The sequence below is a fragment of the Coenobita brevimanus genome, chromosome 65 (assembly GCF_032717465.1).
Source record: "Coenobita brevimanus isolate Jiangsu-jjx chromosome 65, ASM3271746v2, whole genome shotgun sequence".
NCBI classification, from domain to species: domain Eukaryota; kingdom Metazoa; phylum Arthropoda; class Malacostraca; order Decapoda; family Coenobitidae; genus Coenobita; species Coenobita brevimanus.
In genome coordinates this window covers 44,917,892-44,939,739 of record NC_137018.1, presented here as the reverse complement: position 1 = coordinate 44,939,739, position 21,848 = coordinate 44,917,892, and the positions used below count along the sequence as shown (strand labels likewise).

General features: G+C 38.6%; 1 protein-coding gene across 1 annotated transcript in view; it reads left to right on the top strand.

The window, feature by feature from the left end:
• The window catches only part of LOC145405080 (uncharacterized), a 193,457-nt gene that overhangs the window by 66,639 nt on the left and 104,970 nt on the right, over positions 1-21,848 (top strand). Inside the window, exons 9-10 of the mRNA XM_080276590.1 lie at positions 6,519-6,794; positions 20,231-20,376. Of these exons, the coding sequence (XP_080132716.1) occupies positions 6,519-6,794; positions 20,231-20,376 (422 nt within the window). The remainder of the gene's footprint in view (positions 1-6,518; positions 6,795-20,230; positions 20,377-21,848) is intronic.

The following is a 21,848-nucleotide window of genomic DNA, read 5'->3' as shown; positions in this document are numbered from 1 at the left end:
GATTTTTGGCAAATATTTTTAAAAAGTCAGTCGGATCGCCAATATCCCCGCGTGAGGTGCACGGACCGCCTCCGACATGCCTGCGCTTAACCCTTTAACCGCGGGCATTGTTTTGCCCCGACTGGCCTCTCCCGCGGGGGTTCCAGCCAAAATGTAAACAAACTTTAAACCTTTATAACTCTGCACAGAATAAATCTAGAGCGAAAAATAAGGTACCATTAGAAAGTACTAACCTTTGGCTTTGCAATGATGTAGGTTTCATGATTTCGTTGACTATCACTGGATGGGCAGTGCCATTAGAAGTGAGCAATCTAAAATCACTATTTTTCGCTCACACAGCATTACCTTCGCTCACACACCATTACCAAATGCTAACCTCATTCTGATAATAATACTATAAACATATATGAACACTGCACATACGATAAACACCCACTCTGTGTTCACTGAGGCAGGTAAAAGGCACTGTAATTGCCCAGACTTCACTGCCACATCAGTGGTGTTGTAATCACTATTTTTCGCTCACACACCATTACCAAATGCCAACCTCATTCTGATAATAATACTATAAACATATATGAACACTGCACATACAATAAACACCCACTCTGTGTTCACTGAGGCAGGTAAAAGGCACTGTAATTGCCTGCACTTCACTGCCACATCAGCGGTGTTGTAATCACTATTTTTCGCTCACACACCATTACCAAATGCCAACCTCATTCTGATAATAATACTATAAACATATATGAACACTGCACATACGATAAACACCCACTCTGTGTTCACTGAGGCAGGTAAAAGGCACTGTAATTGCCTGCACTTCACTGCCACATCAGCAGTGTTGTCACTCACACAGCTGGACAGATACTGATGCGTGTTTGGTCAGGGGTGGGGTGGGGGGCCCAGGGGGTGGGAGGTGGGGGCCCGGGGGGGGGGGAGGTGGGGGTCGGCTTGAGTGAAAGAACTTAATAGCTACTCTCCCTTGAAACAATTGGCGCACGGAAAAAACGCGTGATATTCAAAGTATTCACAAACATTCGAGAATGACACCCGCGGTTTGGTCCAGTTTTTGCCATGTCATTCTGGGATGACACCCGTGGTTAAAGGGTTAAGGGGTTAAGCTTGGTACCCATCTTGTAGTGGCCCTTTGAACTTTTTCAATCTTATCTATTTGTTTTTTGAGATGAGGACTCCAGACTACTGATGCATACTCCAGGGTTGGTCTGATGAATGATGTTATTATCCTTCTTAGCATGTCTTCATTTATGTATGTGAATGCTATTCTCATATTTGCAAGCAGTATATACATGTTCTGTATCTTCTCACTGATGTGGTCAGCCGGAGATAATCTGTTATTGATAATCACACCTAGGTCCTTCTCTCTTTTTGATGTGTGAAGAGTTTTATTTTCTAACTTATAATCCCAATCAGGTCTTTTTCCACTTTTACCAAACCTGATTACATGGTACTTGTCCACATTGAATTCCATTTGCCATGTATTGCTCCATTCATGAAGTTTATTTAAATCTTCTAGCTCTTTACAAGAGTCTGCATTAGTAATTGTCCTTTGTATTTTTGCATCATCAACAAACATATTTAGATAGCTTTCATTTCCAGTGTTGCTATCTATATCATTTATTTACACTAAAAATATGATTGGTGCCAGCACTGAGCCCTGTGGAAGTCCGCTAGTCACTTCCCTCCATGATGAGTAATTTCCCCTTAGTACTGTTCTTGTTTCTCTTTTTTTGAGAAAATCTTGCATCCAGCAGTACAGTTTGCCTTGGATTCCTCCTTGATGGTACAGTTTCCATAAAAGTCTTTGGTGTGGTACTCTGTCAAATGCTTTCCTGAAATCTAAATAGATACTGTCCACCCATCCTTCTCTTTTCTGTAATGTTTCTGTTACTCTGTCATAGTAGCTCAACAGATTAGTAATACATGATTTTCCCTTTCTGAAACCAAACTGTCTTTCTGTTATCATATTGTGTTCTAGATGATTTACCCAAACATTTCTAATTAGCTTTTCTAATATCTTGCTTACAACACTGGTTAGTGATACTGGTCGGTAGTTGAGTGGATTTTGTCTACTCCCTTTCTTGAATAAGGGAACAATGTTTGCTTTCTTCCAGATATCAGGTAGTTTACCTTGTCTCAAGGATTTCTTGAAAATTAAAGATAATGGTTTACTTAACTCCTTTGCATATTCATGTAGCACCCAACATGAAATTTCGTCAGGACCATTTGCTTTTCCTTTGTCTAATTTACTTAACTCCTCCTGTATTTCTTTTTCTGATATTTGTATATCTGGTAGTATGTGTGGACATGCATGTTCCATATCATCCCTCTCAAAATTTTTTTCTTCTCTAAAAACTGATTGGAAATTCTTATTTAGTGCTTCACAAATATCCTACTCTTGTGTATAGGTGATCCCCTCATCTGTAATGGATTTTATCTTTTACTTTGGTTATGCTTCTGGTGCAGCTGTAAAATATCTTCAGCTGATCACTGCTTTTATTTATGATATCCTCCTCAAACTGTTTTTGGGCTTCCCTCTTTACTCTTGTATAATCGTTTCTTGCCTGTTTATAGTTGTTATATGCCCTTTCACTGTTGTGTCTTCTGTATCTATTCCACAATAAATCTCTTTTTTTCTTTTGATTTTTTACTTTCTGTATTAAACCTTTTTTTTTTTTCTTTTCTGCTTCTTTGTGCTGTGGGATTTGCTTCTGGACTCCTATTTCATAAAGTTCACAGAATTTTTTATATGTAGCATTTAAATCTTGTCCTCTAAGCTTCTTTTCGCAATCAGTTTCTAAGACGTACTTCTTTAGATCATGGTAGTTTCCATTTTTATAATTTAGGCACTTTCTGTAACTTTCATTGCCGTTAACTATGTCATATGCAATCCTGAAGTTGCAATTTAGTACTGCATGGTCGCTTTTGCTGAATGGAGGGTGATTCATTAAATTGTCAATATCGGTTTCTTGCCTAGTAATTATAAGATCTTGCACTGAGGGTACATCGAGTCCTCTTTTTCTGGTGATTTCCCTTACATGTTGTGTTAGGAAAGACTCCTGCACGAGATCCAGGAGCTTTTGGTCCCAACTGCTTTCTTGGCTTATTATATCTAGCGTATTCCAATTTATATTTGTATTATAATCTCCAGTTAGTATAATTCTTTCTGATTTCTCTTCCATTCTATGTAGTAATGCTCTTAAACTCTGAATTGTACTCTCTGCCAGATCCTCATATTCGCCTTTTTCCCATGTGTTTAATCTGGGTGGCATGTATAGATTTGCTACAATTACCTTTCCTTCAGATGTATTGATCTCTACTGTAATCAATTCTACGTGCGATGGTGTATCTAGTTCTATTTCTTTGACTTTTAGATTATTCTTTGTTAATATTATAATTTCTCCTCCTTTTTTTAAGTTCCTATCTCCTGTCTATATATTGTATTCCTCTAAGTTTAGGATGTCATTTGATATCCTTGGTCTTAATTTAGTTTCAGTTAGGCATATTATATGTGGTTCATTTTCTCTGATATAATCATTCATCTGTAATAATTTAGATACCATTCCAACTGCATTTGAGTACATCAACTTAATCATCTTATTTACATACTTGTCATGACTTGGTTCTACTACCTTCCTCCATTTTATTCCTTCCTGTTTATGTACCACTTCTGAACCTGAAATCCGAATACTTTGAAAAAAAAAATGTATTCTTCTCCTCCTCTGATCTTCCTTCGTTCTTTGTTTTTGCTTCCTCCCTCTTCTCTTTTAGTAATTCCAGTTCTTCTTGCGTTAGGTATCTTTTTATCCCCATATTTTTGAATTCCTCTTTTTCTACAGTAGTGCACCAACTTTCGCTACAGCAGGATTCGCGGAATCCACTTTCGCGGCATGCACCAAATATTCCCTAACTTCCACTTTCGCTTGAAAAAAATCGATTTTCGCGCACAAATTTTGGGTTTGGGACAATATTTTGAACTTTGAATTTCCTGCACCGCCTGCCCGCAACCCACCGCCATCTTGAATGACGTCATGTCAACACTCTGTCCACCCATTCCCGCCATTGTGTACGAGCGTGCTAGCTCCATTGTGTTGGATTCTCACGGTTCAATGGCCTCTACTATACCTGGTAGTGTGGGGAAAGGGCCTGGTGGTGTGGGGGGAGGGCCGGGAAGCAGTGGTGGTGATAAAACGTGGATACTTACCCCCAACATCCATTAAACACCTCAACCTGGTCTCTGTGGTATGTTTCTCCTCATATAATGTGTACTGTACAGTTTTTATTGTTTATATCTCACAATGCAATGTACAGTAGTGATTTGATGTACTGTATTGCAAGTGAAAATGAAAATCTGATGTTACTTTAGGATAACCGGGGAACCAATTAGCCTTTTTGCCGTAAAGACAATGCCCCAACTTTTGCTAATTCCACTTTCGCGCATTATTTTTGGACCCAATTAGGCGCGAAAATTGGTGCCCCACTGTATGAGTTTCTTTGCATTTTTTAGTATCTCCTCCACAGTGTTTACACTCTGGAAGGTTACCTTTAGGGGCCTTGACTTATTTCTCTCATATTTCCCTAACCTTTTGTGTTCCTCTGTGTCTTGTATTACAGATTTCCTCTGGTACTGCCTTCAATATGCTCATTACATTTGCCATTTTCTTTTTGTCTCTTGAGATCTTGGTTTTTGTTTCTTCCTCTTCTGTACCAGTGATTACTGTAGATTTGTTAATGTCTGCTGAATCCCTGACCAATTTAGGGTTGTTTCAGATTATTCTTTTCACTTCCTTTTTAATGCTTTTTTCTTCCACCCTTGTTTCGAAGTCTTTCTTTACTTTCACCATTTCAGCATAAGTGGTTTCCACATCATTTTTGTAGCTTTACACTGCTTCATTCGTCTGTGTTATCTTCTCAGTATCACTGCTGTGATCTATCAGATTGCTTACTTGCCTAATTGTCTCTGTATCATTTTTGATCTCTTTCATAATACTCTCGTGGTTGACTACAGTACTTGCCATTTCGGTAATTTTTCTCCTAAGTGAACCCACTTCTACTGTCAGCTCATCTATTGTTGTGTCTTTCTTGTTGACTTCCTTTCCTAATTTTTCTATTTCTTCCATCTGCAAGTGCAACTGTTTCTTAATTTCTTCCATTTCATTCTGAAAAGCCATCTCTAGTCTGTTTACTCGTTCTACCAGCTTATTGCGTATCTCCATTTCAACCAGTTCTTGGTAGAAATCATCATCCTGCTTTCTACCTTTATCCTTTTTCATTTCCAAATTTGCTTTACTAAAGTAGGTGGCCATCATGCGGTACTAAGAGCACAGATTCTACCTACAGTACATTGCCTGGCGCAGAGTCGCAGGCATTACAACTAATCAGCTGATTGTGCGCATTCCTGCACTTCTTTGTTTTCTTTACTATTTGAACAACAATTTTACTTAAAACTTCTTTTTATACTAAGACACCATTTAATCTAACCTGGTACAGAGCTTGACTCGTATAAAGATAATGATTTAGGTATGGCCACTGGCCAGGTTTGGCCAGGTGCTGAGTAATGGTGACGTGCGTCTGTCCTGCTAGGTGCCTTGTGTGTGTGTGTGTGTGTGTGTGTGTGTGTGTGTGTGTGTGCGCAACAGATTCCTTGTATGAAACATAACCTCTTCGATGAGTAAAATTCCCAGGTGGTAGTTAAAATAAACTAGATAAATTGGCAGACCTATGGGGGTCCTTATATGAAGGACACCCATAGGTCTGGTTAGTCCTCCATATACTTAATACAGTCATCTGATGGTTGTGAAAATGCAGCTTAAAAAAGGACAGGGGGGTTAAGTGATATATACATATCAGTAATGAATAAGAATTTTATTATGTACTGTATGCTCTGTTTTTTGTACCATAGAACACAGTCCTAAATGTGCTGTTAATCCTGAGTTAGATTCTGTACAGAATAGCATACTGGGTTGAACTTTGCATATAATTTGGTGTATACCAAACCAAACCATATAATTTGGCCTTGATATTAGCCTGTAAAACAAAGAATAGAATATATAATGACTGAATTGTTCATTGAAATAATGCAAGATGCCACTGCCATGCATTGTATACTTTACTTCATAATTGTGAACAGAATGTCAGAAGGTCACAGTCAGAAATTGTGTGAAGTTAGAAGCCATAAAGATGCAGAAAAAAAAAAAATGTATTTTCGTATGAGTGATAGATGTATAGAATTAGTGGCCAGAAAGAATTTATGCACCAAAAGTTGTTTATTAATATGAGAAGACAGCATAGTAAGTGTGACTCGCTCCTGTAGTAATACAGTTGGATAATTGCATGCACAATCTTTCGTTTGTGGAACAGAACTTAGGTTGCTCAGCAACCCTCTTATGGTTATTTTCTTTCATATTTTATTTCAGCTAATGTCAAACAATTTTATTCATCAGAGAGTGAGTCAGGGGAGCAAGATTGTTAATGGCAGCATCTACATGTTGTTGCAGATAACAGTGGTGGTGGCAACATGGGTATGGGAGGCAAAGCAAGTGGTATCCCAGGCCTTGACCTTACTGATAATTCTGGCAAGAGGAAGAATGAGGAGGCATCTGAGCAAGGAGGCAAAAAGATCAGGAAGGAAGATAAAAAAGAGGAAGAGTGTAAGGAAAAGGGGACAAAGAAAGAAGAGGACCAGGGGAAGAATAAGGGAGAAGAGAAGGAAGAAGATAAGAAGGAAGGTTCTGCAGAGGCAGTTTTCCATGAACAGAAAGATGACAAGATTGGTAAGTATATTTAAAGAAGAAAATTATTTGCTGTATGTTAGTGGTGGTAGGTTCAGTTCTTGCTCTTTGTTCAAAACACCGTAATGTAAGCAGTAATGTTAAATATTGATTGTGCAGATGCCATATTATTATTGTTTTTAGTTTTATTTCTTTATTTATTGGGGGGGGGGGGTGAAACTGATTTGCAGCAATGTCTGAGTGTGCCATATGGTAATATTAACATGTATTTCTCTGGCTTTATACCAAGATTAGATTTTAATATTATAGTGCAATTTTATTTTGGTATTACATTTCCTTGAATGGCTGAAGTGGAAGGATTGGACCCACAGTTGGAAAAATTGTTTAATGGGGAGATATGCCAGTTTTTGGCCCAGCTAGACTCTCTGCTACCTGAAGAAGGTCGAAGTGGATGAAACTTGCATTTCTCCTGTAAATAACTTTTAAAAATGTGTTTATTATTCTTTTGTAGTTCTTCTAGCTGGGGTACACAAACATTCCTCGGGTAAGTCCCTATGATCATGCATATTGGCATTGCCAGGGTAAAACCCAATGATCATGCATATTGGCATTGCCGGGGTAAAACCAAATGATCATGCATATTGGCATTGCCGGGATAAAACCCAATGATCATGCATACTGGCATTGCCAGGGTAAAACCAAATGATCATGCATACTGGCATTGCTGGGGTAAAACCAAATGATCGTGCATACTGGCATTGCCTGGGACCCTGAATGGCCACTCCTACTGTCGGAGAAGAACCCCAGGGTCCCATTGTACTTACTGAACCTATGTTCCGTTTTGGACCCAGTTCCCCAGAGATATATTCCCTATGCCCTAGGGTGGGAAAGGAGGTCCAGATGATAATGATGATGATGGACCTATTCATACTATGAACCTATTTTCCCACCCATCCACCCACTTATGAACCCAGCCTGCCCACCTCACCAGTCTCTCCACCAGTCAAACCTGTTGTAGCTAATAATGATACGGTTGTAGAAGTAAAATATCGTGGCATCTGGCTACTATTTTTCCACCATGTTGACTTGATTGTTTCTAATTACTTCCAATCTTGGCCATTGGGGACACCACTAACATCTGTAACATACACATCTGATTTCAGCATGAAAAGTTACACCTGTTAGAACAGGTTATAGAGTTCTGTATGTATCCTCCTTGATTTCAATAGAGGACACACACACACACACACACACACACACACACACACACACACACTGAACTGAGTAGATGTGTGTCACTGCACTCTTCTCAGCCGCAGAACCTAAGTGTATCTAAAAATGAGTCAAGCTCGGTACTAAGCTAACTTATAGACGATTGTAGATCAAGTAGAAGCGAAAAAATAGTCCAAAGAAAGTACAGTACCCTTGTGTCCAAGACGGGTTTGTCCAAGACATTTCACCTCCAAGAGTCATTCATCATTCATTCATTATTCAATCCTGTCACCCCATGAGGAGCATAGGAGCCGAGGGCTAGGCAAGTTGGTCCTGACATTCAAGATGAGAGTGACCAGCCTCACTCATCCCTGAGTGGCATTACATGGGCATTAAACCCCAACCATCCCTTGGATATAAACCTACGCCGGCTCAATCCAATTGGAGTGTTGTAATGACCCACTAAACCACCAGGCGCCAAAATTTGGTTGTAAGGTTACCACCCAGCATAGTAAATATTTTCCTGGTGTACAGGAAACCATTTGGCTTGTCACTCAGTGTAGAGTCACCAACAGGCAAAAGGAAGAGGAAAGAATGAAGGAAAGTAAGACAGAAGTGATAGTGTAAAATCACTCGTAGGCAGAAGGACAAGAAAAGAATGAAGTAAAGAAAGACAGAAGAGGATGGAAGGAAAGAAGGATGGAGGAGAGGAAAGGGGAGACACCCGAAAGCAATAATATTTACAGAGAAGTAAGTTTGCAAGAACAGAGTTTTAAGGAGGTAATTTCAAGCAATAATTAGGTATAAGATACACACTCTGACAGCTGAAAAATGAGAGAAAGTAAATGACAGTTCAATACAAGTCTACCAACAAGAATTTCACAACTCATTTTCATGATACAGTATACACCGATTTAAAAATACCTGTATGTGGCACGACTCCCATTATGCATACATTTCTACACTGGCAGTACCAGTGAGTCAAAGCCTTTATCATTCCTAGTGATCGTACACTACATTAGTTGTGTTATTAATAACATCCTTTAACCCTGTACACAATTACTTTTATTTCATGCCTGCTTTTGTCAGACAAAATTATTCAGCTTAGTGGAAACTTTTTTTTAGCGAAGTAGTAGTTATAGTCTGTTAATCTGCCACTCAAAGATGTCTCCACTACAGTATGCTGCATAAACTGTATAGAGATAGCAAGAATGTAATATGGAAGCCAAGTCACTCTGATGATGTAATCTTCAGCATTTTTTTTTTGCCTTTTTTAGGTTATTCAGCGTAAGAGGGTATTCCTTAACTGGAGGGATTAGACTTATCCTCTAATCCCAGTTATTATGTCTAATCCTTCCACCATAAATAATAATCCAATAATTTGCTGTAATACGGTTGCATACATCCAATATGGTACCAGCGGTTCATGGCGGCCCAAATCCGAGGAGAATACAGCTACTGTATTACAGTCTCACCTGGTCCAACACGGTTCCTGCGCCCAAGAGAGTGACATGGTTGCGATGTTGTCCAATAAAATATTGGCATTTGGTCACATGATGACCAGGCGGGGCTTGCTCGTCTCCTTAAGACTCCCTCACCAGAGCGTCATGGACATGCTTATCACATGTTGCACTCAGCGTTTGCTCCTAGGTTATTGCCTTTGCTTATATAACCATGCCTTGGAAACTGCAAACCCCTTGAAGCGCCACCATCTACCTCAGGCTACTAAACTAGAGATAATTGAGTTTCCAAGCTGAAGATAACAAGCTCAGAAACTTACACTTTCAAGGTGAGGAAATTTGTTTTGGTGCCAGGATAGGTCTAGGTTGATGTTTTTAGAGGCACTTTTCAAGGATTTTGTGACAGTATTAATTTTTTCCATAAGGTCTTGTGTTGGTCAAGATGGTTCTTGTCCTTGATGGGACCCGTAGGTGACAATATTACCGTCTTGGACGTGAGGGTACTGTATATCAAATAATCAGAACCCTAAGGAATTTGCGGCGTTAGCAGACAACAGGCGCCATATTGGGTAAACAGATGAGTGCCAGGTAGATTCCAACACTGACAACAGAGATGCTAAACTGTAAGTAGGAAGTATATTTCTATAAGATGGTGTACTGTCAAGAGGTGCAACTAGGTAAGAGGAAAGGAAACAGTAAAAAACAAAATGTTGACTACACAGACCTGGTGGAACTGGTTACATTTAATAGATTAGCAGTGAAAGTAAATAAACTGGAAGAGACTTCCAGATTGGAACTGGTTGAAGTTAGGAAGGAACTGTACCAAAAAAAAAAAAGGGGGATGGTGGTGGGGGGGGGGGCAGGAACTGGTAAAAGAATTAAACAGAAAAGATGCAACAGTAGGTGAGCTACAAGATGAGATAGACATTCTGAGGAAGAAAACAAATGAAATGGAAAGTACAGTAGTCACCCATGAGAGAGTTTTGAAGGAGTAAGTACTATAATGCTAAAAACAATTAGACAAGCAGGTAATCTGATAGAACAAAGCAGAAACATTGATGAGAAGACAACTCAGGGAAATGAAATGATGAGATATTACACAGAGGAAGTACAAAACACATGGGCAGAAGTAGCCAAAATAAGTCAAGATCTATAAACAAGGCTGAGGCCAAAGACATGACAAGAGAGGTGAAACATATCATAGGGAAGAACCCAAAGCTGATAAAGGAAACAGCTGGAGTTAACAAATCTGTAGTCATCGCTGGTAAAGATGAAGAAGAAATAAAGAACAGAATTACCAGAGGTGAGAAGGAGATGGGAAATATTATGAACATATTGAAAGTAGTACAGTAAAAGTCCCATTATTCGGCATCTATGGGACCAGGATGATGCCGAGATGTTGGATTTACCGAATAATCAAAAACCTACCCACTCAGTACCTTAAATATATTGGTGAACACTGTCATCACCACTTATGGTATTACAACTGTTTGGAGAGAGTATACTGTACAATACTGCAATCAATACAGTACTGTACCTGAATCTGAAATATATATACTGTATATATAAATTAGTGAACATATACAAATGTAATGACACAGTAGGCATACAAGTCAGATAACACTTCCTGGATGGCCGAAATGATACATAATATTACCTACCAGCTCAGTACATCACTTGTATTGGTGAACTCATCACTACTTATGTTATTACAAATATGTTTGGAGTGAGTACTGTATACAGTACTTTTTCCAAACACAAAATAAAATAGTCTGAAAATTGCATAAAATAAAGTGAAGGAATATGAATTGGTAAGTTCTTTGTGATGACGGTTAATCGTACATTTAGCATTCATTCTTTCCTTCGTTTTTTTTGTTTACATGTGAAAGGGAGAGTATTGATGGAAACAGTAATGTATTCCATTAACCCCTTAATAACCTCCGGCATTGAACAACCCATTACAGTAAAAAACTGTGAACAATTATGGGAAGGGAACGAAGGTCACTGGCATGTTTACACGACTCTACGATACGATTCCAAGCAGTCAGAGGGTCAGTTAATTTCAGATGTTTTCGCCCATTTGGTAAATGCACAGTAACTTTGTAACTTCTCCCGTGAATCATAGCATGGGTTTAGGAAACTAAATAACACATTGTTAGGTGCGCCAGATGATTATCTTCACATCTTTAAGAAAATGGAAGAAATTTAATCCCTCTGAGTACATAGGGTAAGTTTCTTCCATTCTTCTATCATTTTGTTTTTCTTAAAGACGTGAAGATAATCGTCTGGCTCACCTAGCAATGTTATTTAGCTTTCCAAACCCATGCTGTGATTCGCTATGAGTCACGGAAAAACTTATAAAGTTACGGGGCATTTACCAAATGGGCGAAAACATCTGAGATTAACCGACCGCCTGACTGCTTGGAATCTTAGCATAGAGTCGTGTAAACGTACCAGTGACCTTCGTTCCCTCCCCATAATTGTTCAATTTTCTTTATAGCTCACACTGACTTGATATCACTGACATCGGTACTGTAAAGGGTTGTTCAGTGCCGGAGGTTATTAAGGGGTTAATGGGATATATTACTGTTTGCATCAGTACTCTCTTTCACATTAAACACAAAAATGAACAAAAGAATGAGCGCTTAATGTACGTTTAACTTTCATCAGAGAAACCTTAGCAATTTATATTCCTCCAGTTTATTTTTAAGTATTTTTCTGACTTTAGGTTAGGTTAGGTATGGTTAAATTATTAGGTACAGTTAAACTCGGTTAGGTTAGGTTTAGTTAAACAGGACAGTCCCTTCCTCCATTATGCTGAGGAATAAAAATACTAGAGCTGTCACAGCCATACAGCTAAAAACAATGGGGAAACTAATTTAACAAGCACCATATTTATGGGTAATGCATTACAGTATCAGTGGTTCATGGGCTACGCAATTAACAGTAAATGACACTTTCAGGAATGCGTCAAGAATGAACGAATTTCAAGAATTAGCGAGGGGGCTTGGAACGTAACCCTCGCTAATTTGGAGGGGGTGGTTGCTGTACTGTATGATACTATCCAATATTGTAATCAATATAATACTATACCTGAGTCTGAAAAAATTTAGAAATTAGTGAACATACAGAAGTGTAATGAAACATTAGGCCTACAAGTCACAGATAACACTTCCTGGACTGCTGAGATGTTTCCGGACATCTGCCGAACAATCAAAGATTTTCGTAAATGGAACTATTTCTCAAAACTGCCGAAATGTCGGATCTACCGAATAATCAGCTGCCAAATAATGGGACTTTTACTGTATCAGGAAACCTGTGAGAAAGATGTAGATGAATTTAAGAGATTAGGAAAATATGAGAGAAACAAGTCAAGGCCCTTGAAAGTAACCTTCCAAAGTGTGAACACTGAAGAAAAGGTATAAAATGTTCTGACAAACTTAAGGAATCAGAGTGCAAAGATGCATGGATAAAAATGTGCCTAACTCAAGAGGAATGGGGATTACTAAAGGAAAAGAGGGAAGAAGCAAAAAGAAAGAGTGATGCAAGATCAGATGAAGTGAAGTAAATTTTTTTGTACAAAGTAGTAGGGTTACAAATTAATAAAAAAATGACACATAAACAGCAGGGACTAAATAAAAGCAAGATAGTTGACTCAACCAATGTCAAATGTGTGAACAGTATGGCGAACTTGATGTACTCAGATGTAGATGGAATTGTATCCAAATCATTAGAGATGGAAGACAATATCACAGAAAATGAACCTCATATTATTTGTCTAACAGAAACAAAATTAACCCCAAGAATACCAAATGACTCTTTAAATCTGAATGATTACAGTATTTAGCAAAGAGACAGATTTTATAAAAAAGGAGGAGTTATGATAATAACAGAGAAAAGACTCCAAGTAAAAGAGATAGAAATTGACATACCCTCACAAGTAGAATTAGTTGCAGTAGAAACTAGTACATCAGAAGGGATGTTAATTGTGGTAAATCTATACAGTAAACCCTCAAAGATCTGGATTAATTGGGGCTATAACCCTGTCTGGATCTCGAAAAATCCTGATCTTCCAGAAATTATATAAATTTGCTCATATGAAAGAAGACTTATGGCGGTTTAGGTATAACTTAATGTAAAATAAAAACAAACGGTTGTTTTTTATATTCACCTTGCCAAAGTGTCACTTTCTGTTGTTCATCTTCGGATTCTAGTGGGGGTGCCTCTGACTTGGGAACTGGGACTTGCACTTCCACTTCCACTTCCACCTTCTTTGGCAGGAAAACCACGAAGCTTGGCTTTGTTTCTCTTTATATCGCTGATTGTTTGTTGTGCAACACCATATTCCTCACTTAACTGAGACACTGGTACATCTTTTTCTAATTTTTCTAGTAATTCAAGTTTTTCACCTATGGTTAGCACCGTATGTTTGCGCTTTGGAGCCATGATGGAAGAGTAAAGAAAGAAAACTGTGCTTTCACTCGGTCAATGTGTTCCCGCGACTCACACTCGGTCAACTGCCTCAGCTCATTGTCCCCTCAAGGCTGCGTTCCCTCCCCCCCCCCTCCCCCATTCACATGTGTGCGCCTCACAAAAGGATACTGGAGAACCGATAAAATTTAAATTAAATTTAATACAGTATAAAATTAATAGGATAGTATAATAATGTGTACTAATATTTTTTTTGCAAATTTTAATTAATAAATTATGTATCTTGTAGCCTACAGTATGTTTTAAATTGAAAATTTGCCAAGAAATGGTCTGGATCTTCGCAAAATCTGGATCTTTGAAGTCCGGATCTTTGAGGGTTTACTGTATATGCCACCCAAGACAAACACGTGGAGTAGAGGTGAATATGAAGACCTGGCAGAAAAGACAATTCAGAGTTTTACCATGCAGAATGGAAGAAAAATCCAAAAGAATTGTACTAACGGAAGATATTCACAAAAATATGAACGGGAATACTCTAGATGTAAAAAGCTATGGAAGTTGTTGGGATCAAAAACTCTTAGATCTTATGCAGGAATATTTTCTAACAACATGTAAAAAAGTACACCAGAAAAAGAGGACCAGAAAACCCCTTATTATTATTAGATCTCATATTTTCTGTCCAGTCACTCGTTGTAGTGTTGCTGTCGGGTGTCTGCCCTTTCCTCTCCTCCATCCTTCTTTCCTCCCATCGCTCCTCTGTCTTTCTTTCCTTCATTCTTTCCTTGTCCTTCTGCCTACGGGTGACTTTACACTTCCTCTTCTGTTTTTCTTTCCTTCATTCTTTCCTCTTCCTTCTGCTTGTTGGTGACTCTGCAGTGAGTGACAAGCCAAATGGTTTCCTGTACACCATGAAATCATTTACTATGCTGGGTGGTAACCATGTAACCAAATTTTGGTGCCTGGTGGTTTAGTGGGTAATTATTGCACTCCAGTCAGATTGAGCCGGTGAAGGTTTATATCCAAGGGATGGTTGGGGTTGATTGCTCATGTAATGCCACTCAGGGTTGAGTGTGGCTGGTCACTGTCATTTTAAATGTTGGGACCAACTGCCTAGCCCCTGGCTCCTACGCTCCTTATGGGGCATTGTAGGATTGGATGATGGATGGGTGAAGATAATTAAATTGACAATGATAATTAAATTGACAATATAATGTCACCCTCCCCTCCCCTTTCAGCAAAAGTGACCCTGCAGTACTAGATTACAATTTCAGAATAGCACGTGATATAGTTAGTGGTAATGGAAATTACAGAAAGTGGCTAAACTACAAAAAGGGCAACTATCATGGCCTGAATAAGTACTTTAAGGATATAGATTGGGAAAAGGAGCTAAGAGGACAAGATATAAGTGTTAAATATAAAAAATTCTGTGAATTTTATGAAACAGGAGTCCATAATTATGTCCCATTGCACAAAGAGACAGAAATAAATATAAAGACATGGTTTAATACTGATTGTCAAAATGCAGAAGAGAAGAGAGATTTGCTGTAGATCAGATACAGACATCATAAAAGTGAGAGAGCATATAACAACTACAAGCAGGCAAGAAATGATTATACAAGGACAAGGCGAGAAGCTAAAAGGCAGTTTGAGGAAGACATTATAAATAAAAGTTGTTTTACAGCTACATACGAAGGACAGCAAAAGTTAAAGATAAAATACAACCCATCATGGATGAGGGGAAAATCGGTATCAATGAAGAAAATATTTGTGAAGTACTAAACAAAAATTTCCAGTCTGTTTTTCTAAAGAAAGTAGATTTGCGAGAGATGAAAACGAACGAGCATGCCCACACACATTAACAAATATAACAAAACAAGAGGTCCAGGAAGAGATGAGGAAATTAGATGGGAAAAGCCAATGGACCTGATGAGATTTCTTGTTGGTTATTATAGACATGTGCAAAAGAGCTATGCAGTTCATGATATTTAATATTCAGAGAATCCTTAAGACAAGGAAAACTACCTGATATTTGGAAGAAGGCAAATATTGTGCCCCTTTTCAAGAAAGGAAATAAACAGAACCCACATAACTACCAAGCAGTATCACTGACCAGTGTCGTAAGCGAGATGTTAGAAAAACTGATACGAAGAATTTGAGAAAATCACCTGGAAAAACACTATGATAACAGAAAAACAGTGTGGTTTTAGGAGAATCATGTGTTACTAACCTATGAAGTTACTATGATTGAGTTGCAGAAATAATGCAGAAAAGAGATGGCTGGGTAGACAGCATATATTTGGATTTCAAGAAGGCATTTAACAGAGTACCATACAAAAGACATATGGGAACTGTACAAGCAAGGAGGAATCCAAGGTAATCTGTACAATTGGATGCAAGATTTTTCTCAGTAAAAGGGAAATGAGAACAGCATGCTCAGGGGAAAATACTTATCATGGAGAGAAGTCACAAATTGAGCTCCACAGGGCTAGGTGTTTGCACCAATTATATTTTTAGTATATATAAATGACATAGACAGCAACTTTGGAAATGGAAACTACCTAAATATGTTTGTTGATGATTCAAAAATACAGTAAAAGTCCTATTATTCAGCATCTATGGTACCGGGATGATGCTGAGAAATTGGATTTGCAGAATAGTCAAATACCTACCCACTCAGTACCTTAAATATATTGGTGAACACTCTCATCACCACTTATGGTATTACAACTGTGTTTGGAGAGAGTTCTGTATACTGTACAATACTGCAATCAATGCAGTACTATACCTGAATGTGAAATATATATATAAATTAGTGAACATATACAAGTGTAATGACACAGTAGGCCTACAAGTCAGATAACACTTCCTGGATGGCCGAAATGATACTGAATATTACCTACCAGCTCAATACATCACTTGTATTGGTGAACTTATCACTACTTATATTATTACAAATATGATTGGAGTGAGTACTGTATACAGTACTTTTTCCAAGCACAAAACAAAATAGTCGGATAATTGCATAAAATAAAGTGAAGGAATATGAATTGGTAAGGTCTTTCTGATGAAAGTTAAATGTACATTTAGCACTCATTCTTTTGTTCGTTGTTTTGCTTACATGTGAAAGGGAGAATATTGATGGAAACTAATGTATTCCATTAATCCCTTAATAATCTCCGGCATTGAACAACCCTTTACAGTACCGATGTCAGTGATGTCAAGTTAGTGAGCTATGAAAAAACTGTGAACAATTATGGGAATGGAACGAAGGTCACTGGTATGTTTACACGACTCTACACTACAATTCCAAGCAGTCAGGGGGTCGATTAATCTCAGATGTTTTCGCCCATTTGGTAAATGCACCGTAACTTTGTAATTTCTCCCGTGAATCAAAGCGAATCATAGCATGGGTTTAGGAAGCTAAATAACACATTGTTAGGTGCGTCAGACAATTATCTTCACATCTTTAAGAAAATGGAAGAAATTTAATCCCTCTCTGAGTACGTAGAGTAAGTTTCTTCCATCCTTTTGAACTCAATTTATTTTTCTTAAAGATGTGAAGATAATTGTTTGGCTCTCCTAGCAATGTGTTATTCAGCTTCCTAAACCCATGCTATGATTCGCTATGAGTCACGGAAAAATTGATAAAGTTACGATGCATTTACCAAATGGGCGAAAACATCTGAGATTAACCGACCGCCTGACTGCTTGGAATCGTAGCATAGAGTCGTGTAAACATACCAGTGACCTTCGTTCCCTCCCCATAATTGTTCAGTTTTCTGTATAGCTTACACTAACTTGACATCACTGACATCGAAACTGTAAAGGGTTGTTCAGCGCCGGAGGTTATTAAGGAGTTAATGGGATATATTACTGTTTGCATCAATACTCTCTCTTTCACGTTAAACACAAAAACAAACAAAAGAATGTGCGCTAAATGTACGTTTAACTTTCATCAGAGAGACCTGAGCAATTCATATTCCTCCAGTTTATTTTTAGGTATTTTTCTGACTTTAGGTTAGGTTAGGTTTGGTTAAATTATTAAATACGTTGAACTCGGTTAGATTAGGTTTAGTTAAACAGGACAGTCCCTTCCACCATTATGCTGAGGAATAAAAATACCAGAGCTGTCACAACCTTACGGCTAAAAACAACGGGGAAACTGATTTAACAAGCAACATTTATTTATGGGTAATGCATTACAGTATCAGTGGTTCATGGGCTAGGCAATTACCGGTAAATGTCATTTTCAGGAAGGCGCCAAGAATGAAAGAATTTCAAGAATTAGCAAGGGGGCTTGGAACGTAACCCTCGCTAATTTGGTGGGGGTGGTTACTGTACTGCATGATACTGTGCAATAGTGTAATCAATACAGTACTATACCTGAATCTGAAAAAAATATAGAAATTAGTGAACATACAGAAGTGTAATGAAACATTAGGCCTACAAGTCACAGATAACACTTCCTGGACTGCCGAGATGATTCCAGACATCTGCCGAACAATCAAAAATTTTCGTAAATGGGACTATTTCTCAAAACTGCCGAAATGTCGGATCTACTGAATAATCAGCTGCTGAATAATAGGACTTACTGTACAAGGGGAAATTACAAACACAGACTCTTGCATAGAGCTACAAGAGGAATTAAATACGCTTCATGATTGGAGTAACAGGTAGCAAATGGAATTCATTGTGGACAATTGTCATGTAATAAAATTCGTAAAAGTGAAAAAGACCAGAGTGGGACTATAAGTTAGGAAGTTCAACCCTACACACATCAGAAAGGGAAAAGGATTTAGGAGTGATTATCAATAACAGACTATCACCGGCTGACCACACAAATGAAAAAGAAAGGAACAGGTACAGTCGTGGTCATAAATAATCTCAATAGGGTGGAGTCAGAGGCTTTTCGTCTCATTAACTCTCCTCCTCTTACCGACTCCCTTCAACCTCTGTCTCTTCGCCGCACTGTTGCATCTTTATCTCTTTTCTATCGCTACTTCAATGGTCACTGGTCCTGTGAACTGTCTGCATGCATTCCTCCACCTCTACGACAGCCGCGTAGCACCTGTCTAGCAGTAAACTCTCGTCCCTGTTCTGTCAAACTCTCTAATGCAAGAGTTAACTGTTACTCCCAGTCCTTCATTTATGCAACAGGTCATCTCTGGAACTGTCTCTCTCTGTTTGTATTTCCTGCTTCCTATGATCTCCAGTCTTTCAAACGTAGTGTGTCCAGGCATCTCGAGATGATTGGATCTTGAATTTGGCTCTCTCTCGTATTTTGGTTTTCTTTTGGAAGGAGCAGTTTTTCTGGCTCGTGGTCCTTGGTTCCTTCTTCCTCACATAAGAAAAAAAAAAAGAAAAAAAAAAAAAACATTGTTGGATTCGAGGTGTTCAGCAGTGTCCTGATTATTGACAGTCTCAGATATTTTACCAAGAGAAGATGTGATAATTACCTCCGTCAACGAAGTTGGAGGAGGTTATATATTCACCTATGTTTGTTTTTGTTTGTATGTTTGTTTGTCCACATGATTTCTCCAAAATTTCTCATTGAATTTCAATAAAATGTTGTGGAAGTATAGGCCATGGGTCAAGGAGCAGTTGATTATATTTGGGGGTGGATCCGGATCCTATGTATTCCACACAGTATCTCCTCGGATACGGATCCAGATTCTTTTTAATGGCAGTGGCATTGGCGGAAGTATGTGCTCTCAGAGTGCTTTCTGGTTATTGGTATGTAATCATAGGGGTCATAGAAACCTCCATTCTTTGAAATTAGGTGGATGTTTTTACTTTAAGTAAGAGTTAAATGCAAGATTTCTGGGACATTGCTCTGACACAGTTACTGTCAGACCATTTTGGTGAATCCAATCTTTTAGAAAATTGTTGACTAGGTATGAACATTCCATACCAATTTGTATTAAGTCATTAATGTGGAACTGAGTAGAACTGATATCAGTGGAAACAAAGGACTGCCATGGAATATCAGCTAGATAATTTCTAAATACATCCCATTCTGCCCCATCAGTGTGCCATGTGGTCACCCTGACTGGTTCAGAATGGGGAGGTTTGGGCAGCTGATGAATGAAGCTTTAATGAGGTTATGGTAGGAGAATTCAAGTGGGTTATCTACTAGGAATAGGTCCAAGAGATAGGTGCTATGGTCAGAATGAATACTAACTAAAGTTTGCCCATTTGAATCAGCCTCACTCCCATGCACTCACCATTCAAACCCCCTGAATCCTGGCTCCACCCAGTAGTTAAAAAAAATAAATAAATAAAACATTCTTTCATATGCCAATTGGTATCTTCTACACTCAGTCCACCACCCATATATATATACCACAGCCTTGCTAACCTCCTGTCTTTTCCTAGATGTAAACCTCGGTGCAGCCCCACTGAAAATTGGTCCTATTGGAGTACAGCAGCAGCACCAGAAGTTTACACTACCTGAGGACTGGTATGATGATGATGATGAGGTAACGGATAGGAAGGATCACGAAGAGGAGGACCATGAGAAGGTGTGTGTGGATCTTCTTTTATACCACAATGTATTGGTAATATCCATTTCTGATAGAATCTGTAAATTGGCCCTGTTAAGTGCAAAAATTTTTCTGACATGTGTTGTAGGAGTGAAACAGTGCAGCAGACCTGTGTTATATGATGAACCAGTATGTGATGAATTGCTTTATATGAAGACATACCATAAAGGTTTAGACTTTTTTCCCACACAGTAGAATTTTCACCATGTTGATTATGATCCCATATAAAGCCTGACTGGTTGATATACAGTCAATCTTTTCTCATAGAGTAAATTCTCAGTTACCCCTCATAATTTAGCCGAGCCCTACGCAGAATAACGTGAATCACCAGATATTGTGTAGTATCCCCCTCTTTCTCAGTATTTGGCGTTGAGCTGGATGTTGTGTTACTATATATCTCGACATTCTGTCTTAAAAGCTTTCTATTTTTAATAACAAAACAGAGGAAGGAAAAACAAAAAAATAAAAAAGTAATCCATACACCAGATACAGGTGTCCTGTGTTCATAAAAAAATCTGTAACAATTGGACTTGAACAGTCGTAGGTTGAAGTTTGGGGGGAAACTGCTCTGGGGAAGCATGTTCCAAAGAAATGCAATTCGGTGAGTAAAAGAAATTCCAATAGACAGAAGTTATGCAATATGGCAATGCGACAGTCCAGTCATGAGCGCTACCAGATGCCCATGCAGCGTGGGGGAAGGTGTGGAGAGGTGGCACAATGGATGCAACTTTGTCTGAGCATTTGCCATAAAAATATTTGTAAAATAATGTGAGGGAAACAGCATTCCTTCTTATTTGTAGGGGAGGTAGTGCATTTGTAATAGTTGGGGTATTAATAATTCCAATAGCTTTGTTCTGAATTTTGTCCAGTTGTTTTTGTGCAATCTTTCCACATCCATTCCACAAGGGTGAGCAATATTCGAGCTGAGAACAGTGATGTAATCATCATCATCATCATCTTCCAGACCTCCTTTCCCACCCAAGGGCAGGATGAGGAGTAGCAACATCCAGACAGCCTAAGTTTGCCCAATTCAATGGGCCACACTTCCATTCACTCATCATTCAAGCCCACAAAATCCTTGCTTCATCAGATAGGCCAAGAAAATTTCATCATGTTCTGCAGCTTCACATATACCTATCTGATAAGAGTCAGTCTGAATGCTGTCATGTTAAAAAAGGGTGCCAAATCCCAGGTTATGTGCTTCTCTGCACAAAATTCATCCATCCAGCTCGGTCTCTTGTCAGTCTCTTGGCATCACCAACATCCATACCTTTCTTCCTCACACACTCATCCACCATATCCCTCCACCTTCTTCTTGCCCTACCTCGCCTCTCCCTCCTTCAAATTCGCTCAGATACAGTATACCTTTTCCACCACTCTGTTGTCATCCATTCTTTCCACATGACCAAACCGTCTCAGTACACTCTTCGATTCTGGTGTCCACAGACTTC